General features: G+C 51.2%; 1 protein-coding gene across 1 annotated transcript; it reads right to left on the bottom strand.

Annotated features, from left to right (window-relative positions):
* Positions 1 to 2,952: 2,952 nt before the first annotated feature.
* On the bottom strand, positions 2,953 to 4,699 carry LOC144152467 (uncharacterized). The gene has a single exon (XM_077683738.1). It carries the CDS (start codon positions 4,609 to 4,611, stop codon positions 2,953 to 2,955), a length of 1,659 nt encoding a protein of 552 aa, XP_077539864.1. The 5' UTR covers positions 4,612 to 4,699.
* Between the last annotated feature and the right edge of the window lie 16,149 nt (positions 4,700 to 20,848).

Genomic DNA, 20,848 nt, shown 5'->3' on the forward strand with positions numbered 1-20,848 from the left:
CCCACACAGAAGCTTCTTGCCCAAGAATGTACTGCAAAGCAGAGCGCAAGGCAGCAAGTTCTGAGGTCGTCGACGTTGTTTTGTGGCTTAACCTGGCCGCAATTGTGGTGCGCGTTGATGGAACCCAGATTCCGACAGCAGATGATGTGGCCGTCACCGATCCATCAGTGTAGATATGCTTGTGGTTAGGGTAGCAATTCCACATGTGCTCTAGAGTGAAGTACTTTAGGGCTGGAATTGGCAACCTTGATTTACTGCTGATGCCCGGTATTGTGGTGACGATTCGCCAGGGGGAGTACAACCAGGGCGGGAGATGAAGCGGCGCAGGGCACTTCTGACACAAGGGTGGTAGAGTGTCTTGTACCTCTAAAGCAGAGCTAGAACTCAGCGGATGTCCATGGGCCCTAGTCGCCAGCCGCAGATGTAGGCGAAGCTGCTCCTCTTTCACCAGTACACTGGGTAAGAAGCGCCTAGACTCTCGTATGGTCCCCAGCGTAGAAGTTGTCTTCGGAAGACCCAGACAAAACCGCAGAGCTCGGGCCTGCATACTTTCTAACAGCCTTGTGTTGGTCTTGGAAAGAGGGCCGAGTACTGGGAGGCTGTATCGGAGCAGTCCTTCACAGAGTGCCGTGTAGAGACGTAGGAGGGGCCCAGCAGAACAACCTCCTGAGCCGCTGGTCAGCATGCGTAGCACCTGAGCAAAGGAGCCCAGTTTCTCCTTCAGGAGACGAACGTGGGGGGACCACGTCATCGACCTGTCAAGTGTTACGCCCAGGAATCGGTGTGAGTCCACAAAGGGTATGGGGACCCCTGCCGCTGAAAGATGATAGCGGGAGACATCACGCCTGGTGAAGGCTATTGCCGCACATTTCCTAGCCGAGATTTCGAGGCCACGTCTCGTCAAGAAGTCCGCTATAGAATTGATGGCTTTTTGAAGGCGAGCTTGTAAAACTCGCCTGTTGCGGCCAGAGCTCCAGATGCAGATATCGTCAGCATAGAGCGATATTTCGACAGTGTGTGGCACGCACTTCTCAATTCCAATGAGGCTGATATTAAAGAGGGTTGGGCTTAAAATGCCGCCCTGTGGCACACCTCGCGTGACATTGTGAGGGGCTGTTTCGCCGTCTTTCGTGGACATAAAGACGGATCTGTCAGACAGATAATCGGATATCCACGCATACATGCGACCTCCGATGCCTACCGACTCCAATGCAGATCTTATTGCCTCATGTGCCACACAGTCAAAGGCTGCTTTAATGTCAATGAACACTGCTAGAGTGATGCGACGCTGGGCTTTCGCACTCTTAACGTCATTGACAAGGGCAAGCACGTTGTCGATGCTGCTGCGGGACTGTCTGAATCCAGTCATCTGTGGGGCATACACGTTCCGCTCTGTCAAGTCCCAGTCTAGGCGAGCAAGGACCATCTTCTCCATCAGCTTCCCCACGCAGCTCAGGAGTGCAATGGGGCGGTAAGACTCAATTTCCGTAGGGATTTTGCCGGGTTTGAGCACGGGAACAAGGCGACCGCGCTTCCAGCCCGGTTCGAGGCGGCCCGTTTCCCAGCTGTGGTTGTATGTGCCGAGAAGGAAGCGCTTAGCTTTGTCTCCAAGGTGTGACAAAGCTGCATAGCTTATGCCATCTGGGCCCGGTGCAGAAGCCTTGTTTACGGAAGACAAGGCAGCAAATAGTTCTGCCATTGTAAATGGCTTGTCCATGACGGTTACACTTGCAGAGGGCGGAGAGACATCGGTCAATCTGGCAGGTAAGACTGGAGCCGAGAAGGCTGTGACCTTGGCGCAGAAATCTTCAGCGACGTCTAGATCACGGCGGTTCTGTCGCAAAGCGATAGAGAGGAAAGGATGCAGAGCAGTAGGTGGTGCACGTAGGCTGCGTACTAAGCTCCAAATTCTCGTAAGAGGTTTTCGGGGGTCTAATTTTGAGCAGAACGACTGCCATTCCCGCTTAGCCAGTTTCTTCATATGTCGCTGTACGTGCCTCTGCGCTCGTCTAGCGGCTTGCATATCTTCAGATGTTCGTGTTTTGCGAGCACGCCTTTCAGCCCTGCGACGCACCGCGCGGAGCCTTTGGTACTCCGCATCGGCCACAGAGAACCTCGAGGGCATGCGGAAAAACTTCATACAGGAGCTTCTCGCCCGTGTCATGGCGTCTATTAGGTCGCTGTACGATTCAAAATTCCCATCGAGCTCCTCAATAAGAGCAGAATACAGAGACCAATCCAGGCAACGAATTTCTCGATTGAAGGGCCCTCCACAGAGACCATCCAGCAAGATATATGTAGGCAGGTGATCGCTCCCATGTGACTCGATGTCGACGTACCACTGGGCCCTACGTGATAGTCCGAGGGAGACCATGGTGACATCTAGTGGGCTCGATACTGCGCCTCGGCTGAACGTGGGTTCGCCGGTATTAATGACAGCCAAGCCGTTACGGCAAGCCGCATCGAAAAGGCGCCTGCCTCTAATTGTGTTCTTAATGCTGCCCCAGGAGGGATGGTGCGCGTTAAAATCTCCAGTTAGCACGTGCGGTGCCGGTGTCGTGCGTACAATGTGCTGCAGCCTATCCACGTTAAATGCAGCATCAGGTGGAATGTATGCCGCTATAAGGGTAAACTGCTGCGCAGAACTTTTAATAGTCGCTGTGACGTACTCGTTTGTGTCGTCTGGAGGCAAGGTATGCTCCATGTACGTCAGGTCATTCCTGATCGCGAGCAGAACTCTTGAAAGAGCCTCACCTGTTCTAGACTGCAAAACAGTGTAGCCAGAGAGCCGAATGTTTGCGCGTAACCGCGTCTCTGATATTGCGATAATTGGAAAGCGGTGTTGCTGTATGAACCGTCGGAAGTCCGGAAGGCGGCTCCGAAGACCGCATGCGTTCCATTGAAATACAGTGGCCTTGTTCCGTATTTCCAGAGTTTTTGGGGTCACAGCTCCTATCGCCATTGCGTGAGGAGAGGCAATACAAGGTCAATGATTGTGCCTATGCCCTTGGCCACCGGAGATGAAAGCGGAGCCAGGAAAACTCGAATGGCCTCCACAACTGAAACGATGAGCGTAAAAATGTTGCCAGAGTTTTGGTGGACACGGCGCCTGGGCCTCTTCTGGTTTGCCTGCTGTCCGGAAGACTCCGCTGTCGCTGTCACAATCGACGACGCAGCTGCAGGCGCGGTCTCGCTTGAGGACGCGGCTGCAGGTGGAGGAAGCGACTCCGACGTCTCCATGGGTGCCGACTGGGATGACGGCATGGGTGTCGCTGTAGTGGGCGCCGCAGGTTTCACGGCTCCGCAAGCAGGCAGGGGCGGGAAGTCATCGCCGAAGCTTGCATCTGAAGTGTTGGAGGCTGGCGGTTGCCTTTTGGCGGCCTTCTGGGTTCCTGAAGAGGACTTTTTCCAGGCAGCACCCTTCCCCCGCTGATCATGCAGGGTCGCCTTCGCTGACTTGTAGTCAATGTTTTTGTCCCCCTTAAGCTTGTGTATGGCCTTCTCTTTCCGAAGGACCGGACAGCGGGCAAACGTCGACTCGTGACTGTTCCCACAGTTGGGGCACCGAAGATTATCAGCGTCACACGCAGAACTTTCGTGACTGCCACTGCACCGAGCACAGCGGCTCGGAAGTCTACACATGGTTGCCACGTGGCCAAAACGCTGGCACTTAGTGCATTGCCTGGGCGTCTCAACATAAGGATATACGCGGTAGCGCGTGTAGCCTAGGAAAACGTGTTCAGGCGCTATTTCAGTGGCAAATACAATCCGCACGCTCTTGGATAACTTGCCTAGACGACGCACAGATTTGACAGGGGTTTTCTGACGCAGAGCTACGAGGATTTCAGGCTCCGACAGATCAACTGGAACATCTCTGATTACTCCTGCTCCGCACTCACTCGAGCGAGGCTCATACGCCTGAATAGGGATGCCCTGAATGGTTTTTATTTTCAGGAGACGGGCAGTAGCGTCAGCGTTTCGCGTGTCCACTGCTAGAAGGTTGAGCCGATAGTTTGGCCTTACTTGAAGGACTCCATCTGGTGCCATAGACTCGAGGCCACTTTTCAGAGCGAGCGGGTTGAAACGGGTAATGACGCTCTCCGCCTTTGTGGGTTTGAGAATTACTATACGCCCGTGCTTCGGAAATTTAATGATAGGCTGGCAGCTGAGAGTCAAATGCTGTCTCTTAGAGCCACGTCGCCGTTTAGGAGGCATCACGGTCTGGAAATTTTCTTGCTCGTCCGTACTCCTCGAGTTTTCTTGAGCATAAATAATTGTGGCAGAGGTTGCATCTGTCATGTCTGAGAAGGCATCCTCATCGTCCGGCAGCGGTTGATCAGAAGGGCAAGGAGATGAGAGGGGACTTGCCTGACCAGCTGGTATCGGCGACGATTCCAATGAGGAGGCGCTAGGGGCGTCTTCAGAGACGTTAGGAGCGTGTTCAGAAGCCGTTTCGGAGGTTGCCTGATGAGAGGGGTTCATCTCCAGGTGACCGGTAGCAGCCTCCGGAACGGGGCCAGAGAGGTGACATCCAGACGTAGCACTTGGCAGCATACTAGGAGGCGAGCCCGGCGGCAGCCCTGGCGGGGCTGCGCCCGCCGCAGGAAACATGTCCTTGACTGATGTGACGTACCGAATTCGACACGCAAAACGTTGAAACTTATTTAAAATGAACTGCAAGGAGAAACAAGCGCAGCCGGCCGAACGCGTCTTCTTCCTCTGTGTGCAGCCATCCCTGTCTTTCCTGTATACCAGGTAACTATTCAAGAAATTTGTGTGTTTAGAATTCAAATGTGTTTCCTGAACACACATTACACTTGGCTGATTGGTATGCAGAATCTCATACACGTCGTCAAGATTATTCATAAGGCCTCTGCAGTTCCATTGAACAATATTTTCTCTTCCCATTATTTGGTGTGAGAGCAACTGGAGTGTGTATGTTTCTGTGTCGTCTTTCGGGGCTGTGACTCTTGGATTGGGCTTTTTGGGCGGCCTATCTGTAGGCTTGGACGACGGAGGCCGCTCCTTGCGCTGCGTTGCAGGCAAGAACGGCACTACGTCCATCTCGTCGTCCGATGTCCTGGGTGTGCCCGTCGAACCGGGCCCCCCGGACTTGGCCCCCCTTCGGGGGCCCTTCGTTTGACCCGCCACCGCCGCTGGTGTCGGGGGCACCAGAAGTGGCACGGGCGGTGCGGTGGGAGCCGGTCCGGGGCCCGTGGTGTCCATGGCACCCTCCACCGCACTGGACGATGGGGAGGCACGGACGGGAGCGGTACCGGTCCCGACGGAAGAGGTTGCCACCACAACCGCTGCTGTCTCAGCGAGTGGTGTGGAGGCGGGCTGGGCTGCCTGAGGCAACCCTGGGGGGGGCGGGGGCGGGACCAAGTCCGACTCGCGGTACTGGGTCCCAGCCGAAACCAGACGCCGCTCCGCCCCCCGGCGAGCCGCGTCTGCGTACCTCCCCAGGGGGAAAGAGGCGAACCTCTTCCGCGCCTCTGGGAAGGTGATGTTTTCTGTCACTTTTAGATGGATTATTTTCTTTTCCACTTGGAATTTCTCACACTTCCTGGAGTAGGCCGCATGAGGGCCCCTGCAGTTTGCACATGTGAGGTTGTCAGAATTGCAGTTGTCAGTGGGGTGGTCCTGCGCTGCACATTTCGCACAGGTTGTTTTGCCGCGGCAAGAGGTTGTGCTGTGCCCGAACCGCTGGCACTTAAAGCAGCGGCGCGGGTTCGGTATGTAAGGACGAATAGAGCATCGGATGTAGCCTGCATTTATATATTGCGGAAGTGTCGAACGGTCGAAGGTCAGGATAATGTGTCTGGTGGGGATTATCTTATCGTCCCTGCGCATCGTGATGCGGCGCACAGCTGTGACGCCCTGGTCCTTTAAACCTTCGAGAAGGTCGGCATCTGTTTCCGTCAAGAGATCTGTCTCAGAAATCACACCCTGGGAGCTGTTTAGGCTCCTGTGGGGCGTGACCCTGATGTCCAGATCATGGATGCGGGTTTGTGCAAGAAGAGTGCGGGCTTGTTGTTCAGCATTGACTTCTACCAGGATTTCTCCGGTCCTGAGCTTTTTAGCTTGATATTTGCCACCTATGGTGCTTTGCAGAAATTTAGAGATCAAGAATACGGACATGGAAGCGACAGGTCGTGCTGAGTCAGCAGACTCAATCACAAGAAAACGAGCATAGTTATTCGCGGTTGTTGACAAGACAGTTGTTGAAAGAGGTGGGTACGAAACTTCGGTGCGGCCCCTTTTCGGGGGCCGATCACGTTTGGGGGGGGGTTTGGAAAATGCCATATGACACATTGGAAAGCAGGGAGACGGGGGTACTTTCTCCTTTGACCTTACCCTGGTAGCCAAAGAGGTCCCGGAGCTCCCTGCCTGGTGAACAGACAGGGAGCCCATCCGCCGGAGCTTGACCTGGGCTCCGACGGCCACCGTTCACGGCTTCTAACCCTCCACCTATAAACACATTGCCACGGTTGGATCCAGCGTATGTTTGGGGGCTCGGGGTCCGCGGTATCGCCAGTACCGTCACCAAGATTGCTCAAGGTGCCCCGTGCGGGGGCAATGGCTCTGGAAATCCTGGGGTTAATTCTTTAAAAAAAATCTATGGACGACGACATTCGGTTACAGTTCAATGCACTCCGAGATCGTGACGCGTTCTCAGCGAGGCCGGTGATGTATCCTCGTTGTCTTCACAGTCCCCATTCGCTACATACCATTATTGCACATGGCCGCATATCGTGCATACCCACACGGGGCATAGTGCCTCCTTCGCAGATGTACTCTGAATGGGCGAATCCTTCGTGTTACAATATATACGTGTTGACAAGGTGCTTCCCGTGGTACTGCAAGTAAGTTAACAGAAAGCACTGAACTCCTGATTGAAAGGGGGAAGGACAAGGACGCTATGGTCCGGAAAATGTTTGCTTATCATTTTCGGAAAAAGTTTGGTGATTTTCGGTCCGCTTATGTCATGAAATGTCCATCAAACAGCATCTACACGGATGCGGCATGCGCGGCTCTCCAAAGACTGCCTACGGGCGGCCGGCTCACGCCAGTGCTATATGGGGTGATGTGCACCGTCGGTTCAAAGAGTGGTGCCTAACACGTGACCAGTGCACAGAGTTTCTTTGGGCCACACTCCGGCAGCACCTGCCCAAAAAGTGGACGTTTCATCCTGGGGAGGTGCAGCTCTGGCAGCTACCAGAGCAGCACCTCCGGGTTCTCAGGAAGGGAAGCTGGCCTTCGCAAGGGCGATATCAGGGCAAGTTCCCGAGGACCTACGCCCGGGCTGTTCGCCCTAATGTGTGGGTGTGGTTGCCAGAGCGGGGAAAGGCTCGCGACGCACCGAAAGTCTCCGCCCTGTAGTGAAGCACCTTTCAGCCAATGGACTAACGTTACTGGCCTCAGATAAAGAAGGCCTCTTTGTCGTCATGGTGGAAACAATGTTTGAGGATAACGCAAAAGCGGTGCTTAAAAATACCTTCAGGCCCGTCACCAGCAAGCCTGAGAAAGTCAAGCAGCGAGCTCTGTAATTAGTGAATGAATTAAGTCTTGCGCATATTGCCAGTACTATAAAAAAGCCAAAGGAATAAATCTCGATATTTTTTACGCGACGAAGGCCCACAAGCCGACAATACCGTTCCGGGCGATGGTTTCGGAAAAGGGTGCCTGGGAGCGGGTGGATTCCTGTTTCTGCGAAGGCAACATTCAGACTTGCGTCTTGACGACCCCTTCGTGATATCTGCATGGTTCGCAGACTGTGGTGCATTTTCTACCGGACGAGAACCCTGGTGACTGTGCTGGAGCAAGTGTCGATGTAGAGGACTTATTCTATTCCTTTACATATTATCACCGAACACAATGATGAGAAAAAGTTTAGCAGTTCGAGAGCAATGTCGCTTGAATCGTTCCTCGAGTTTCTGTCCTTTTATTCGAAGTCGACATGGGGGGGAAGAGCTTTACGCGCAAAAAACCGGCATCCGTGTAGGGTCTTGTGTTGCGCCTGTTTTGTGCGATATATTTCTGAGCCGGGTAGAGTGAAAGCTACGAGACAGACTGGAAGGGGTAGCCGGAAGGGTCTATAAGTACGTCTATGATTACCTGGGGTTTCCAGACAGAAGTGTCTATGAGGGTAGAGTGGAGGGTGCGTTGAAGGTGTTCCGCGAACTCGGCTTAGGGCGTAGGTTTACCGTTGAACTAATGAGTGGCAGTGAAATGCAGTTTCACGACCTCAAGCTCACGTTCAGAGATGGACACATCTGTGGGCAGTATCATCCAGGGGCAGAGAAAGCAGTACTTGGCTTCAATAGCCTGCTCTGTGATCCGATATTCGTTGTTCCAGTGGTGCACCCCTGGCGTCCAAGACAGCTTTAACCAGCAGGTAAACAGGTTAACGGCATCCGGATATCCAGAACATGCAATTGAAGTGGCGTGCACAAAACTGGCCCTGTTGTAAAGACAGCGAAACCATGTTCACGTGACAAGTCTGGTGAGAGAGAGAAGAAACTGCAGTGATACCGTACGTGCACAAACTGTCGCATGGACTAAAAAAATAGTGCCCTTCCACTCTGTGAAAACGGATGACCTGCGAAGCTCCACGCCCACCACGGAGCGCACGATACAAAACACGTTTGTTTGTAATCTATGACTGAGCATACTTCTTAGCCAATTACCTGAATGAAATTTGGAAAAGACCCGAGCTTCATCCTAGCGGACAAAAATAGAGCTGGCTCTTTTCCTCCCGCGTCGTAGGCATCTTGTTGTTTGTGTAATACGCCAACCCAATCCAATATACCACTGAGTACACCGTACCGGTGGCATCGGGCTGTTTGACGATCACGTTTAGACCTCTCGCCAACACAACAAACATGTCGTAGTAAGGGCATGAAACACATAGCTGCGCGTACCCTCCCCCCTTCCTCCAATCCCAACCCGTGCACGCATAATCTGGCAACCGGTCATGAGCGGGTGCTTAAAAGTGAAAGACACTGTCAAACATGTCGCACTGATGAAAGCCTTCCGAGCTGAACAAGGGATATTGGCCCATGTCGGCGTTCCAGGCGGGCCAGTTGCTGTTCATCCGGGAAGGATTCGCAGCTACTCGACCAGCTGGAACTTGAGGCGGCAACGGCGGTGGCAGCGGATTTTCGTTGCTTTCGCGCCCATTTCACGCTTGCGTTCGGGCTGACGCTTCATCAGCTTCCGCTTTTCCTCCTCCACGCGAACAATATGCGTCCGTCCCATAGCGACTTAACACCTCGAAGGCCTCGACCTTTATACTAGCAGACACACGCGTGGGTGTCCCTTTCACTGCCCAGTCATAAGCATGTCGTTGCAACACACCAACCCAGACCCAAAATGCTCGCTTGCGGAGGACAGTTAAGGCAGAAAGTTGGGCTAGTTGGTTATCTGACTGGAGGGTAATGGCGGCGGGTGAGGCGGTAATGCTCGACGATGTCGTGATAGGTGATAAGTCGGACCCTCGCGGATCGGGCACCGTGGTAGGGGGCGAGGCTAGCCCCGGCACGGATAGTGAGCCCTCGTGCCACATTGTGGACCGCCTCGTTCCCTCCAAGACCAGCGTGCGCCGGGGTCCAAATGAGTTCGACCGGAGAGGTCGGGAGATTTTTGAAGAGGATTTTGGATGCCACGAGGGAAATTGACCCACGGGCGAAATTTTGAATGGCCGTTTTCGAATCTGTGATTTCAATTGTTGGAGTAGGCCGGGTCGTTAACGCAAGTGCTATTGCAGCCTCCTCCGCCGCCGCTTGGGAGGTGGTACGCACGGTGAGAGAGGTAACAGGGGGTCTATTCGGGCTGTGAAGTTTTTTTTTAATGAACGAACCGTGTATTTTTTCTTTGCGGCCTCTTCAACAGCCTGCCTACTGGGCCACTAAACAGTGGTCGCTAAATAAATGCTAAATAAACTGTTTCTTAGGCTTGTTAACTTAAAAATAGTTTCAATCCCTGATTTTTTTTATAAGGTAAGGGTCACATAACACAAGGTATCTCTATACACCACCCGAGAATGTGCTTTCTAACAGTTGGGCTCTCCAGGGATATGCGACGTTGCGAACGAAATATGGGGCACTATTATGGCCCTTACGGCTAAGCGTATTTACTTAAGCAATTAGTCGAAGCAGTTTTTTACACAGCGAAGAGTTAAAAAGCAATAGAACATGAAATATCGCTTCGCAATTGGAAACTTTCACTGATCACCCCCACCCCCAGCCCCATAAACACTCGGAGTGCAGACAACTAAGCACTCCTTACCAGCTGGGAACACAAGTATTCATGTCGATATGAATTCCACAGGGCGGTCCGGATGGGTATATTGATATCGCACCCAATCAGAATTCGTGAATCCACTGTAAGCCTTCGAGAGAAGCTCTCGCCGTCACTGGCCCATCCCACTGATTGGGCATGAAAGTATTGTGGTTGGTTATGTTGACTTCCGAGCCAAATACAAAAGTAAACGAGTAACTAGCCTATCAAAATGCATAACCAAAACAGATGCAGGATGAAGTTTTGACTACACGGTTGAAAAAGGCAGAAGGCGATGGGGAAAAGGTCAGGGAAATAAAAGACATGCGGTAATTGTGAACAAAATTATGAGGCACTGCCAGATGATCAACTAGTGAGGGGGAGGGCTATCCTATCTATCCTTTACTACGTCTTTACTATGTTTGAGCAGATAACAACCTTTCATTAAACTTGCTAACTGCCAGTTCCACGTACCCTATATAGAAAATTTCAAGGTAGACAAAACGATGTTTTCTGCGAATTCAACAATGGCTGCCTACAGATTGCTTAGAACTCGCAGCTCATTTGAAGTCTTGCCTATCATGAAAGCATAATAGTATTCGAAGCAACAAATTTGAAAAACATAGATGAACAATAAGTGTCACTTGTTTACCTTATGCACACCAAACTTGAAAGCACTATTTAACAAAAGTGTCAAGCTTGGCACAAGCAGCGATCTTATCGGCTTGACTTCTCCCAAACGTGCGCATTTGGAGCTTGAGCCTTCTTTCACGTGAAACCAGCCAGTGAGCCGCAGGTTTAAGGGACAGCTTGAGTACCTATGCTGGAGTACCCATTCACCAGGCCACCCACGAAAGTGTACCTGCGCTCCCTGCACGCAGCGTGCACGGATCTTTTCCTTGGGGTAGACAGACTTCTTGCACTGCCCCGCGAGAAAAATGGCAGAACAAGCTACATGATAGGAGGGATTGCGTTCGAAGTTGCCCTGCGCTACTTAGCGATACTTTATTCGTGCACACATTGACGCTGCTGACACTGCGTCCCTCGCGTTATCACGTCATAAAAGTCAGCTACCTCGATAGCCACGGCGCGACGAGCTGGAAAATACTGATCCGCAAGTGTTACCATTGATCCACCAGAATCAAAACACAAGGCTTGGCATGCAAGTAGCGATCGGCACAAGTAGACAACGAATGCAGGAGCGTAAAGCCGATGGCACGTGAACTGTAAGACAATATGAAGCTAGCCGCATATTTAACACCAACAAAACAGTTCTAGGAGCATGGAAAAAGCAGAAGGAAGCAGCGTGCAAAAAAATGTGGTAGGCTCACCAAGGCGTGCAACATGAAAAATACCCTATCTAAATAATTACAAGCAATCCTCCCAACAAGAAAAAGCGCCGCGAGGCAGCCGCTGAGCAAGGCAATAAGGACGTAACGATGTGTCAGGCTTGCGGTTGGAACCGCGGCTGGAATACCACATTAAACGATTGGCACACACGCCATCAGCCCAACGCCATGGCAGCCGTCCTCGGACCTCGTTTGTGCAAAAAGAAAACGACATCAAATAATGACGTATGTTTAGTGGCGTCACAGGAAGTCACGTGGTTAATATAACATGACGTCACTTCTGCGGGGCGGGCAGGAGCCACCGCGAGGAGGCTCTGTCTCATGCCCCGTGCGGGGCACGAGACATAAAAAAAAACATGACTAATGCGCCCCTGAAAAATCCTAACTCTCACGCTGTGTAAAAGAACTAGCAAAAACCAGGAACAAGCAATCCCGGATCCTGACCTGCACATAAATGGCCAACCTGTGCCTAAAGTATCTCACCTCCAAATTCTAGGCCTCAACATCCCGAAGGACGGCTACGGCTCTCACACCATTCTTCATCTACAACAAACTCTGAATCAGTTGGTCAGCATCATTCGGCGGGTCTCTCATCGCCGATACGGCCTCAAAGAAGCCGACACCACGCGCATAAACCAAGCTATCCTGATTAGTCGTATGACTTATGGTGCGCCATACCTAGCCCTAAAAAATGCTGAAAAAGAGAAGATAAACATTATGATTAGGCAAGCCTACAAAACTGCACTGGGTCTACCCCCGAAAACGGCCACACGCAAATTACTCCAACTTGGGCTTCCCAACACATGGGAAGAATTACAAGAAACCCACAATGTGGCCCAGCTGTGATCACGCCTCAAACTCACCAAAACTGGACGCACTACCCTCGCCCACTTGGGATACATGGTCCCGCCAATACAGGACCAAACACAGCGCATCCCTCTCAACATCCGGAAAACCATGAGAGTCGCTCCAATACCACACAACATGAATCCCATCTACAACCAAGCACGACGCGCCGCCCTCGTCAGAGCCCTCCAAAATAAGTATGCTGGGCAACCTGACACCCGGTATTGCGACGCCTCCCCGTACCCGCACAAACCCGCTCATGCAATCAGTGTAATTGACCCCCATGGAACAGAACTAACAGCAGCAACGATTGGCACTACAAGCATATAAACTGCTGAAGAACTAGCCATCGCATTTGCCGCAACTACTGCCCCCCGCTAGGATGAAGAGGAATTCCTCACGATAATTACAGATTCCCAAGCAGCATGCAGAAATTACACTATTGGCCGAATATGTCCCTCCGCGCTTAACATCCTACGCTCTGCGAAGACGCTACCGCAAATCCAACTTGTCTGGACTCCCGGACACGAGTCCCTCGAGGGAAATGAAGCGGCGCACGCCGCGGCCCACGCACATACACTCCAGGCCATTTCTCAAGAGGGCAACGCTCCAATACCTGAGCCGCTGTTAAACTAAACAGACATGTTGGCTCACTACCGCCACGAGCGCAGAAGATTCCCTGCACCTCATCCCGAACTGACCCGCACCGAAGCCACCACTCTGCGCCAATTACAAACTCATACCCGCATGGCACCATTCTACACGCAATCCCTCTATCCCGGAACCTGCAAATTCTGCACCCAGCCCAGCACACTATACCATATGGTATGGGAGTGCTCACAAACCCCTAGCCTCTACCCAAACCCCAAGCCCACCTACGAGCAGTGGGCGGCCCGGTTGACCAGCTCAGACCTCTCCGACCAGCGAGACCTGGTACGAAGAGCAAGAGCAGCCAGTGAGGACCTGGGTTTTCCGGACTAAAGAAGACCCCCCACAGGGCAGGTGCCCCTAACATCAGCACCTAAACTCGTCTTAAATAAAGTTTATTCCATCCATCCATCCACGTCCATTCCAGCCATCTAGTGGGAACAATTAGCTCAAAGTAACGCATTAACCACAATTCGCGCCTCCGCTAAATATTTCTACATAAAATGAGTGAGATTAATAGTTACCCGGTTACCTACATTATCTTGCCCAACAAAGGGTAAGGCAGCTTTGCGAGTTCATAAACGCATCTGAACCATTTGAAGCGTGGGAGGCTACGAGTATAGGGGAGGAGATTTTGCTCGCCCATCTGAAAAAAGAAAGTGTCATTTTTCCTACTCATGAGCATCATTTAGCATGAATAACGTAATAAACAACTTCGTCTAAGATAACTAGATTATTTGACATGTCTCGTACCCCGCGCGGGGCACAAGATGCTGCTTACTTGTATGAAGCGCCGAGCGCATTTGCTGTAATCTAATCAAGACGCGACTGTACACTTCGTCGGCGCAGGGAGCTATGTAGCGACCGTAAAAGTAAGTTACCCTTCACGGAGCTCTCGCGCATGCAAATTCGACTCCCGAAATCACGCTATATGCAGTACCTCCTGCTCAAAATCCGTAAAGACTGAGAAGCTAGCTCGGAAGCGCATGCAAAGTCGACTCCCGCAATCACGGTATACGCAGTACCTCAAAGTCCGAAGAACTGGGAAGATAGCGAAAAAAAAAAAAAAAAGCGTCGTCCCATGTGCTACCCACTTGCTGAAGTAACCATGGTAACGATGGCGCTGCAAACAAACGCGGGTAGAACCGCCGCCGTCAAAAATCGCGGACATAGAAGCGAATTCTGTCGGCCAACCATGAAATGAGTGCTTCGCCTCGGACGAGGTCCGGCTTCTACATCATCGCAAGCTGCCGAGCTAACAAATAGTTATGTCTCGTCGGTGTGGTAACTTTTGTCAGCGTGAGCGAATATGCTTAATATTCTTGGACTTGCCTCTACAATAACTAGACAGTAGATTTCTGACACAAACAAAACCACTTTGAAGTCCATATCAGGGGCTCTTTACGCCTTGCATGACCCCAACCCGCGCACGCCTAGACCGGAAACCGGGTATGGGCGCCTAATTAGCGTGAAATACACCGGCGAAGGAAGAGATTAAGACTTTATATGCGGCCAGACTAAGATCTGTTATTATTCTTCCGCCCGAAGGACTACGACCAGCTGGTCAACGAGGGCCGCTGATGCGGCAATGTCGCTCGGAATGGCTTTCAAGCTAAAGAAGAATGATGTGCTCACGCCGGCGTTCCTACGGGGCAAGTTGCTTTCAAACTGCAGGGACCCGCAGCTAGTGGGCGAGGTGGAATTTGAGGCGGCAAAGGCCGCGGCTATGCAATCTCGGTGGCGGCAGCTTTCGGGCGTTTTTACACCCATTCGCGCTGCTGTTGATTCTCCGCAATCATCTGATAACAGCGCTTGTGATAACCGTTGTGAAAGAGGGTCAGCGGCGGCGAGGAAAAGCCCCGGAGCGGTGCCGAGTAAATCGGCTTCACCGGAATGAAAACCGGGGTAAGGGGGGGGTGAGACATATACTGCTTCTCAGAAAAACGCTGGAGCGCGATACTGGATGAGGACGATTTTTACTGCATCAAATAAGTTATATAAGATGTGTGGCCAGGTCCGGTCCACTATAGGGGGCAATGGTGCTGATGACCGCTACAGATGCATAGTAAAACACGTCTCGCAATACGTACATGTAGAGTAGCAGTTGTTTATGTGTTGCCTCGCACGTGCGGGAAGAAGTATGTCGGACAAAGTGGACGCTGTGTGAACAAAAGGCTCCGGCTGTCCCCTGGGTAGCGACTCGCCGTCCCTGTTGTCAAAACACTGCCCGGAATGCCGGGACGGTCGTGGAGGTGCGAGCCAACCAGTGTTTGCCGATGCTTTTTAGCAGACGACAGGAGGCAGTTAAAAAGGGAATCAATAGAAGTCTTCCACATTAAAAGGCTAGGCGACGCATGCGTGAAGCAGCCGTCGATCGTGCTTACCCAAAAGGAGTTCTCCTATCTAAGTAGCGCATGCAGCTGAAAAGACAACCCCCCTGATAACCAGACATTTTACAGACAATAGCGTCCTCCACCTCCTCCTTTATCACGAGTGCAGTGCTTTCTGTTAACTTACGTGCAGTGCCACGTGAAGCGCCTTGTCAACACGCATACATGTGCGGCTTTTCAATAAATCATTTATGCTCTCTCTTGTCCTCGTCCTGTTGCGCAGTTAGAATTTAATCATGGATCTATCGAGCGTCTTTACTTTCCGCTAAACGCAACACGAGCTTGCATCGTGCGACGGGCGCCTCTTCTCATTTCATTTCATTTATTGAAGCCTTAAGGGCCCGGAGGCATTACACAAGGCCTGTGCATGCAGCTGCTCGGCTCGCTTCCTCAGGGGAGGTCGCAACGGCCACCGTCACAAGCCTCGTCGCACTTGGAAGCCTCTCTCGCGGCCTTTGGAGGCGCTGCTGCTGGCTGCTGTTCCATGGAGGAACGAACTAAAAGCTGTCCTCCATGCCATGGCGCTGCTCATGCTCGGCGGTTCCTCCTCGCTCAAAAAGGAGCATCCTGTGTTTATTACAAAACCACAAGATCGGTTCCATGTCTCACTTTTCGTCCATGCCGTAGTGTGTGTGTCGTTGCGGCGCCGACACGGGGCTGACTCGAGCGTGGTCAGCGAGAGGTGGGTGGTCTTGCCTTGCGCTTCCATGGTCGGGTGGACCTGGGATGGTCGACGTTTGAGACTCGCGAGGATACCAGCAAGGTCGCGTTGCTCACGGGTGCAACCACCACTACCACCTCCCTCGAAAGTTCGGCTTCACCACCAGCACACTAGAGGCGGCATCGGAGTGCAAGATCACCGAGAACGGGCGCTCCAGAGTGAAAGAAGAGGGGAACACCCTCTGGCTGGCCGCAATGCATCAAACTGAACTATATCGCCGTTACGGGCAAGAAATAGGCCGGATGTATGCCTACGACAACAGCAGCTGCAGCGCGCTCCTCTTCGAGGTCCGTACGGGGGTATTGCGCGCGATGCTGTGCTGCCTGCCGGCGGCGTTACGGCAACGTACTGCAAGTGCAAGCCGCAAAGGTCGGGGAATGCGGCGAGCATCGAGAAAGCATCGAGCACCTAGTGCTGCACAGAAATAAGCTGCTTCCGCCCGACAGAGTGAACACCACTCTACGCAAGCACTATACGGGTTCGATGATGACAGCAACAGAGCCGCAGACTCACGACAAAAGTGCGACTGCAGCCATGGCAGCGATCGGTTCGACTCAGTTCGGCTGTGGCGACGTTGAAGTGGGCTCACGAGCGGACTGCAGTGAACGTGCATACACATGCAGTGAACCCTAAACACAAGTCTTTTCGTCGGTGGCGACAGTGCAGTGACGTCAAGCATTGAGCCTTTTGCTTTTTTTTACCCGGCTCGAATGCTCAGGTGCCCACCCGTTACAAAGGGATCTTGGCCACAATCCATCATCACCATGCCGCTGCCACCGGTGCTTCCGAAGAGCACGTGAACACGCGCCAGCAAAATTGCTTAGAAACGTTTCCGCAGCGTCCAAGACAACCAGGCCCGAAATTAGTGTCCCGAATAACAGCACTCTAGCAGCGAAACGTGGCGCAGACCGCGAATGCAAGGTGGCTAAAAGACGTGAGTGGGGGCAACTACGCTTGGCGGCAATAAAAGACGACGAGCGTCGAGAACTGTGCATTTTGCACTTCAGAACACTGACATTAATGACGATGCAAACACTACTAAATCTTGGCTTCACGTCGATTCCCACGTATGCATGTGCTTTGGCAATTTTTACTCTTGGCAATTTATATGTATCGTATCGCGAGAAAGAAGAAAATCACTGGGATACCTCGAATAACAAGATGGTCTCGAGAGGAAAAAGGCGAACAGAGCTAGAGAAGGGACACATATACAAGCAAGGTTCGGAGAAGCTGAAGCAAAGCGTGCGGAGAACGCTCCTTTAATTCACCCGCGAAGCGCTGTATGGGCATTAATCACGGTTCTTCACGCAATCCCAGTTTATAAGAGCTCCATTGCCGTAACGACGGAGCTTCAACAGCGACCGACGGTGGTGGAAGGTGAAAATCATCCTATCGGCCCAACGTTCTGTCTTAAGGACGAAGCAGTCTGCGGATCCCTTCAAACTTGGCAGATGTCAATGAAGGACTCTTTCCATCAACTTTTGCTCAGAGATTGCTCCCAAGACGGTTACACTGCAACATATAAACGTCGTTGATATATGTAAGTGGGTTAAAACGTTCTTTTGAGACGATGTACAACATGTAGCGGAATGGACTGACCTGGTTGGTATTCCAGTTTGGTAGCACTGGCGTACGCGGGAAGTGGGGAGGGGCGCTTCTACGGAATTTATAGCTTCGCGGTGAGGGAGGGGATGCGACAACAAGAGCACTGACCTGGCTTATTTTATAATCAAGGCAACTGAAAATTGTGGTTCGTCCGCAAGTGACAACCCAACAAACCTATCGCAAATTGGACATCTGCTCCCCAGACGGTCAGCCAAATCGCGATGAGAATTATTTATTACACAGTCGCCTAGGGTACCCCAAATGAATTCCGAAGTTTTTACTGATTTTTATTGTTTTGTTTTTCGTTGTGTTTATTACTTTTTCCCCTTCTTTTTTCTCGGGTTCCGGCCCCCTTGGAAACGGAATCCTCCGTACGCCATTGCTTGGTAGTGCTGCGCGCTAAAATACACAGGGACGATGAAAAGATGAGACACAAGAGTGCCTCAGCGGGTCGTCTTTTCTTCGTGTACCTTTGCGCTTAACTCTACCGAGAACAAAATGTGCTAGGTTCTGGAGTCGATGCTTCAGGTGCACGCACCAACATGCAAGCGATATACTGAGCCAGTAGTTGCTGTTCCGTCTTCGCAACCAAAAGAACGTCATAATAAGTGGTATAGCTATAGTTCTGCGGATGAGCACGTGATCGCGTCTTCTATTCCCGGCAGCGTTGGTTGCTTTTATCGTTGAAGCGAAAAACAAAGACGCCCGGGTGAGAGAGATTTTTTCGCACAGTAAAGAAACCTCGGCATGCGTAAATTAACCACCCGGCTTTTACTTCGCTTACGGCTGCAAGCTTCGCGAGTACAGCAGGAAATATTGCCGTTAAGGAATCATTGTAATGTCCACACGCGAACAGTTGCACCTGTACAGTAGAATCCCCTCGGAGTGACCGTCTGTGACTTTCTTTTAGGGGAGAGGAAGCAGAACAAAAGGTGGACAGCAGCGTCTGAGAACGGGGGCACCAACGTCGCTAATCAGTCGCGGCGAAACGAGTTCAGCTGATTTGTAATCGAACAGCGTTTGAAGGAAGTTCGCGAGAAATCGGCTACTGTGGATCTCCGATAACGTGACGCATAACAAGAGCGCCCAGAATCTTTCCTCCTGGAAAGCCTGAACCAGACCCGCTAGCAGGGTTTCTCAATAGGCTTGTCGACTAGTTTTCGCCAAGTCTAGCCAACAGCTCGGGCAGCTATGAGAGGAAAATATACCACCGCACTAGTATAGTATTTCTTCTAAATAGGTGAAGGCTTGCTTTTTTATTTCCTGTACCTCACGACGCGCACATTTCTCTGTGTGCGTTCCTCGAACTGCCACTCGTACAACATAGCCAAATGCGGATTGAGAACAGCGCGCATTAGCCCAACTCAAACAGTACATATGGAGACATTTAGGCATTTATCTTTTGCAGATTCTGTTGGTAGTTATCCCCATTTATTCTTGTCAACAAATTAGCAATTTATTGGCACCAATTTTTTGTAATTTTTCGAAATTTTCGCGAATTTTAGCCTTCAAAAGTCGCCTCCATTTAATATGTGTAAGGCAATAACCAACCGTTGATTATGAAGCTTTCTTATGAACACACTCTAAGAAATTACTTACTCTTCAAGCCTGCCTTAAAAAAATCTACGTGCACCGTCGCCTGTGCCGTTAGTTTTAAAGTATTGAAGGACTCTGGTTTTACTGACACACCCGAACACCCGAGAAAATGCATTCCTATTTAAAACGGTGCAGTTGCGGGAAATCATTATATATATATATTATATATATATATATATACAGTCTAGTCCACTTATAACAATATCCAAGTGCCAAGGAAATCCCATCGTTATAACCGATGATTGTTATATGCGGGTTGCTAAATAAAAAGACGGAGCAGAGACCAAATCATTTTATTTGCAGGCAAGCAAGATTGTACTGCTACCTATTAGTGGAAAAGAAGCCATACTCGGTCAGCTTTGTTTGCTGAACATGAAGAGCATTTATAGGGGCTTCACCTAGCTGAGTGAAGGGTCCTTTGTGGTAACGAATTCCTTGAGAGACTACCATGCGTTGGGCCTCCTGCGAAGGTGCTACCCGAGTGGGCTGTGCAACCGCGTAGCCAGAGTTGTCACTGCCACCGCTGTCCGCAGCACGTATCCGCGCAACGATCGCCTTTTCAGTGAGGCACTCAGACGCTTCCAAAACATCGGCCCTGACGTTTGATCCGCGAAAAAACGGAGGTAGTTTAAGAGGCACCTAGCGTCACTAAATAAGCTAAGCCTTTATTTAGTGACGCTATATGAGGCACCCAGTCAAATTCAAAGCAGCAGGCACGGGGACGAGGCCAAAGCGGCGGCATCGGGAGGGGTGTTAGGAAGGACAACTGCTCCCCTCCCCCTCTCGCTTCCTCGTAAGCGGCGCAGTTGACTCGTTTTCTGAGGGGTGGACGGATGGGAGGCGCATTACGGCACATGGTTTCGGCGTGGTTGGCGTGGAGATGCGGCGGCAGCTCGTATTTTCGGTGCTTGCTGTAACCGGATTCAATCGTTATATCCGATATAGCAGCACGGGAACATTGTAATGAGCGGTTTATTTTCCCTTGAAAGCATACAGAAGCGGACGGTGCCATAGCTGTTCATCGTTATATCCAATTTATTAACCGATCCATCGTTATATCCGATAACGTAGCGCCAGATTGAATCATGATGCCCCCATTAAACCTTTCAACGCTCGCACTGACATCTTTCGGTGGTCATTTTTTCCGGATGCTGTAGAACAATGGAATTGTTAACCCACCATGTTGTTAATAGTACCGATGTGCAAACTTTTGACAGAGAAATTGATGCTTATTTTGGTCATGGTTGAACTACTCCCAATTCTGTTTTCCTGTGTGCATTGCTTTGTGATTGCCCTTTGTTGTTTTTTGGTTTTCTGTTTGTACTCACTATTGTACTCCCTCCCTGTTATGACCCTCAAGCGAGGGTTGGCAGTATTATTAAATAAATTGTTATAAACGTTATCGTTACAAG

The sequence above is a fragment of the Haemaphysalis longicornis genome, unplaced genomic scaffold (genome assembly GCF_048455015.1).
Source record: "Haemaphysalis longicornis isolate Haplotype H1 unplaced genomic scaffold, Haemaphysalis longicornis Haplotype H1 scaffold_9, whole genome shotgun sequence".
Taxonomy (NCBI): domain Eukaryota; kingdom Metazoa; phylum Arthropoda; class Arachnida; order Ixodida; family Ixodidae; genus Haemaphysalis; species Haemaphysalis longicornis.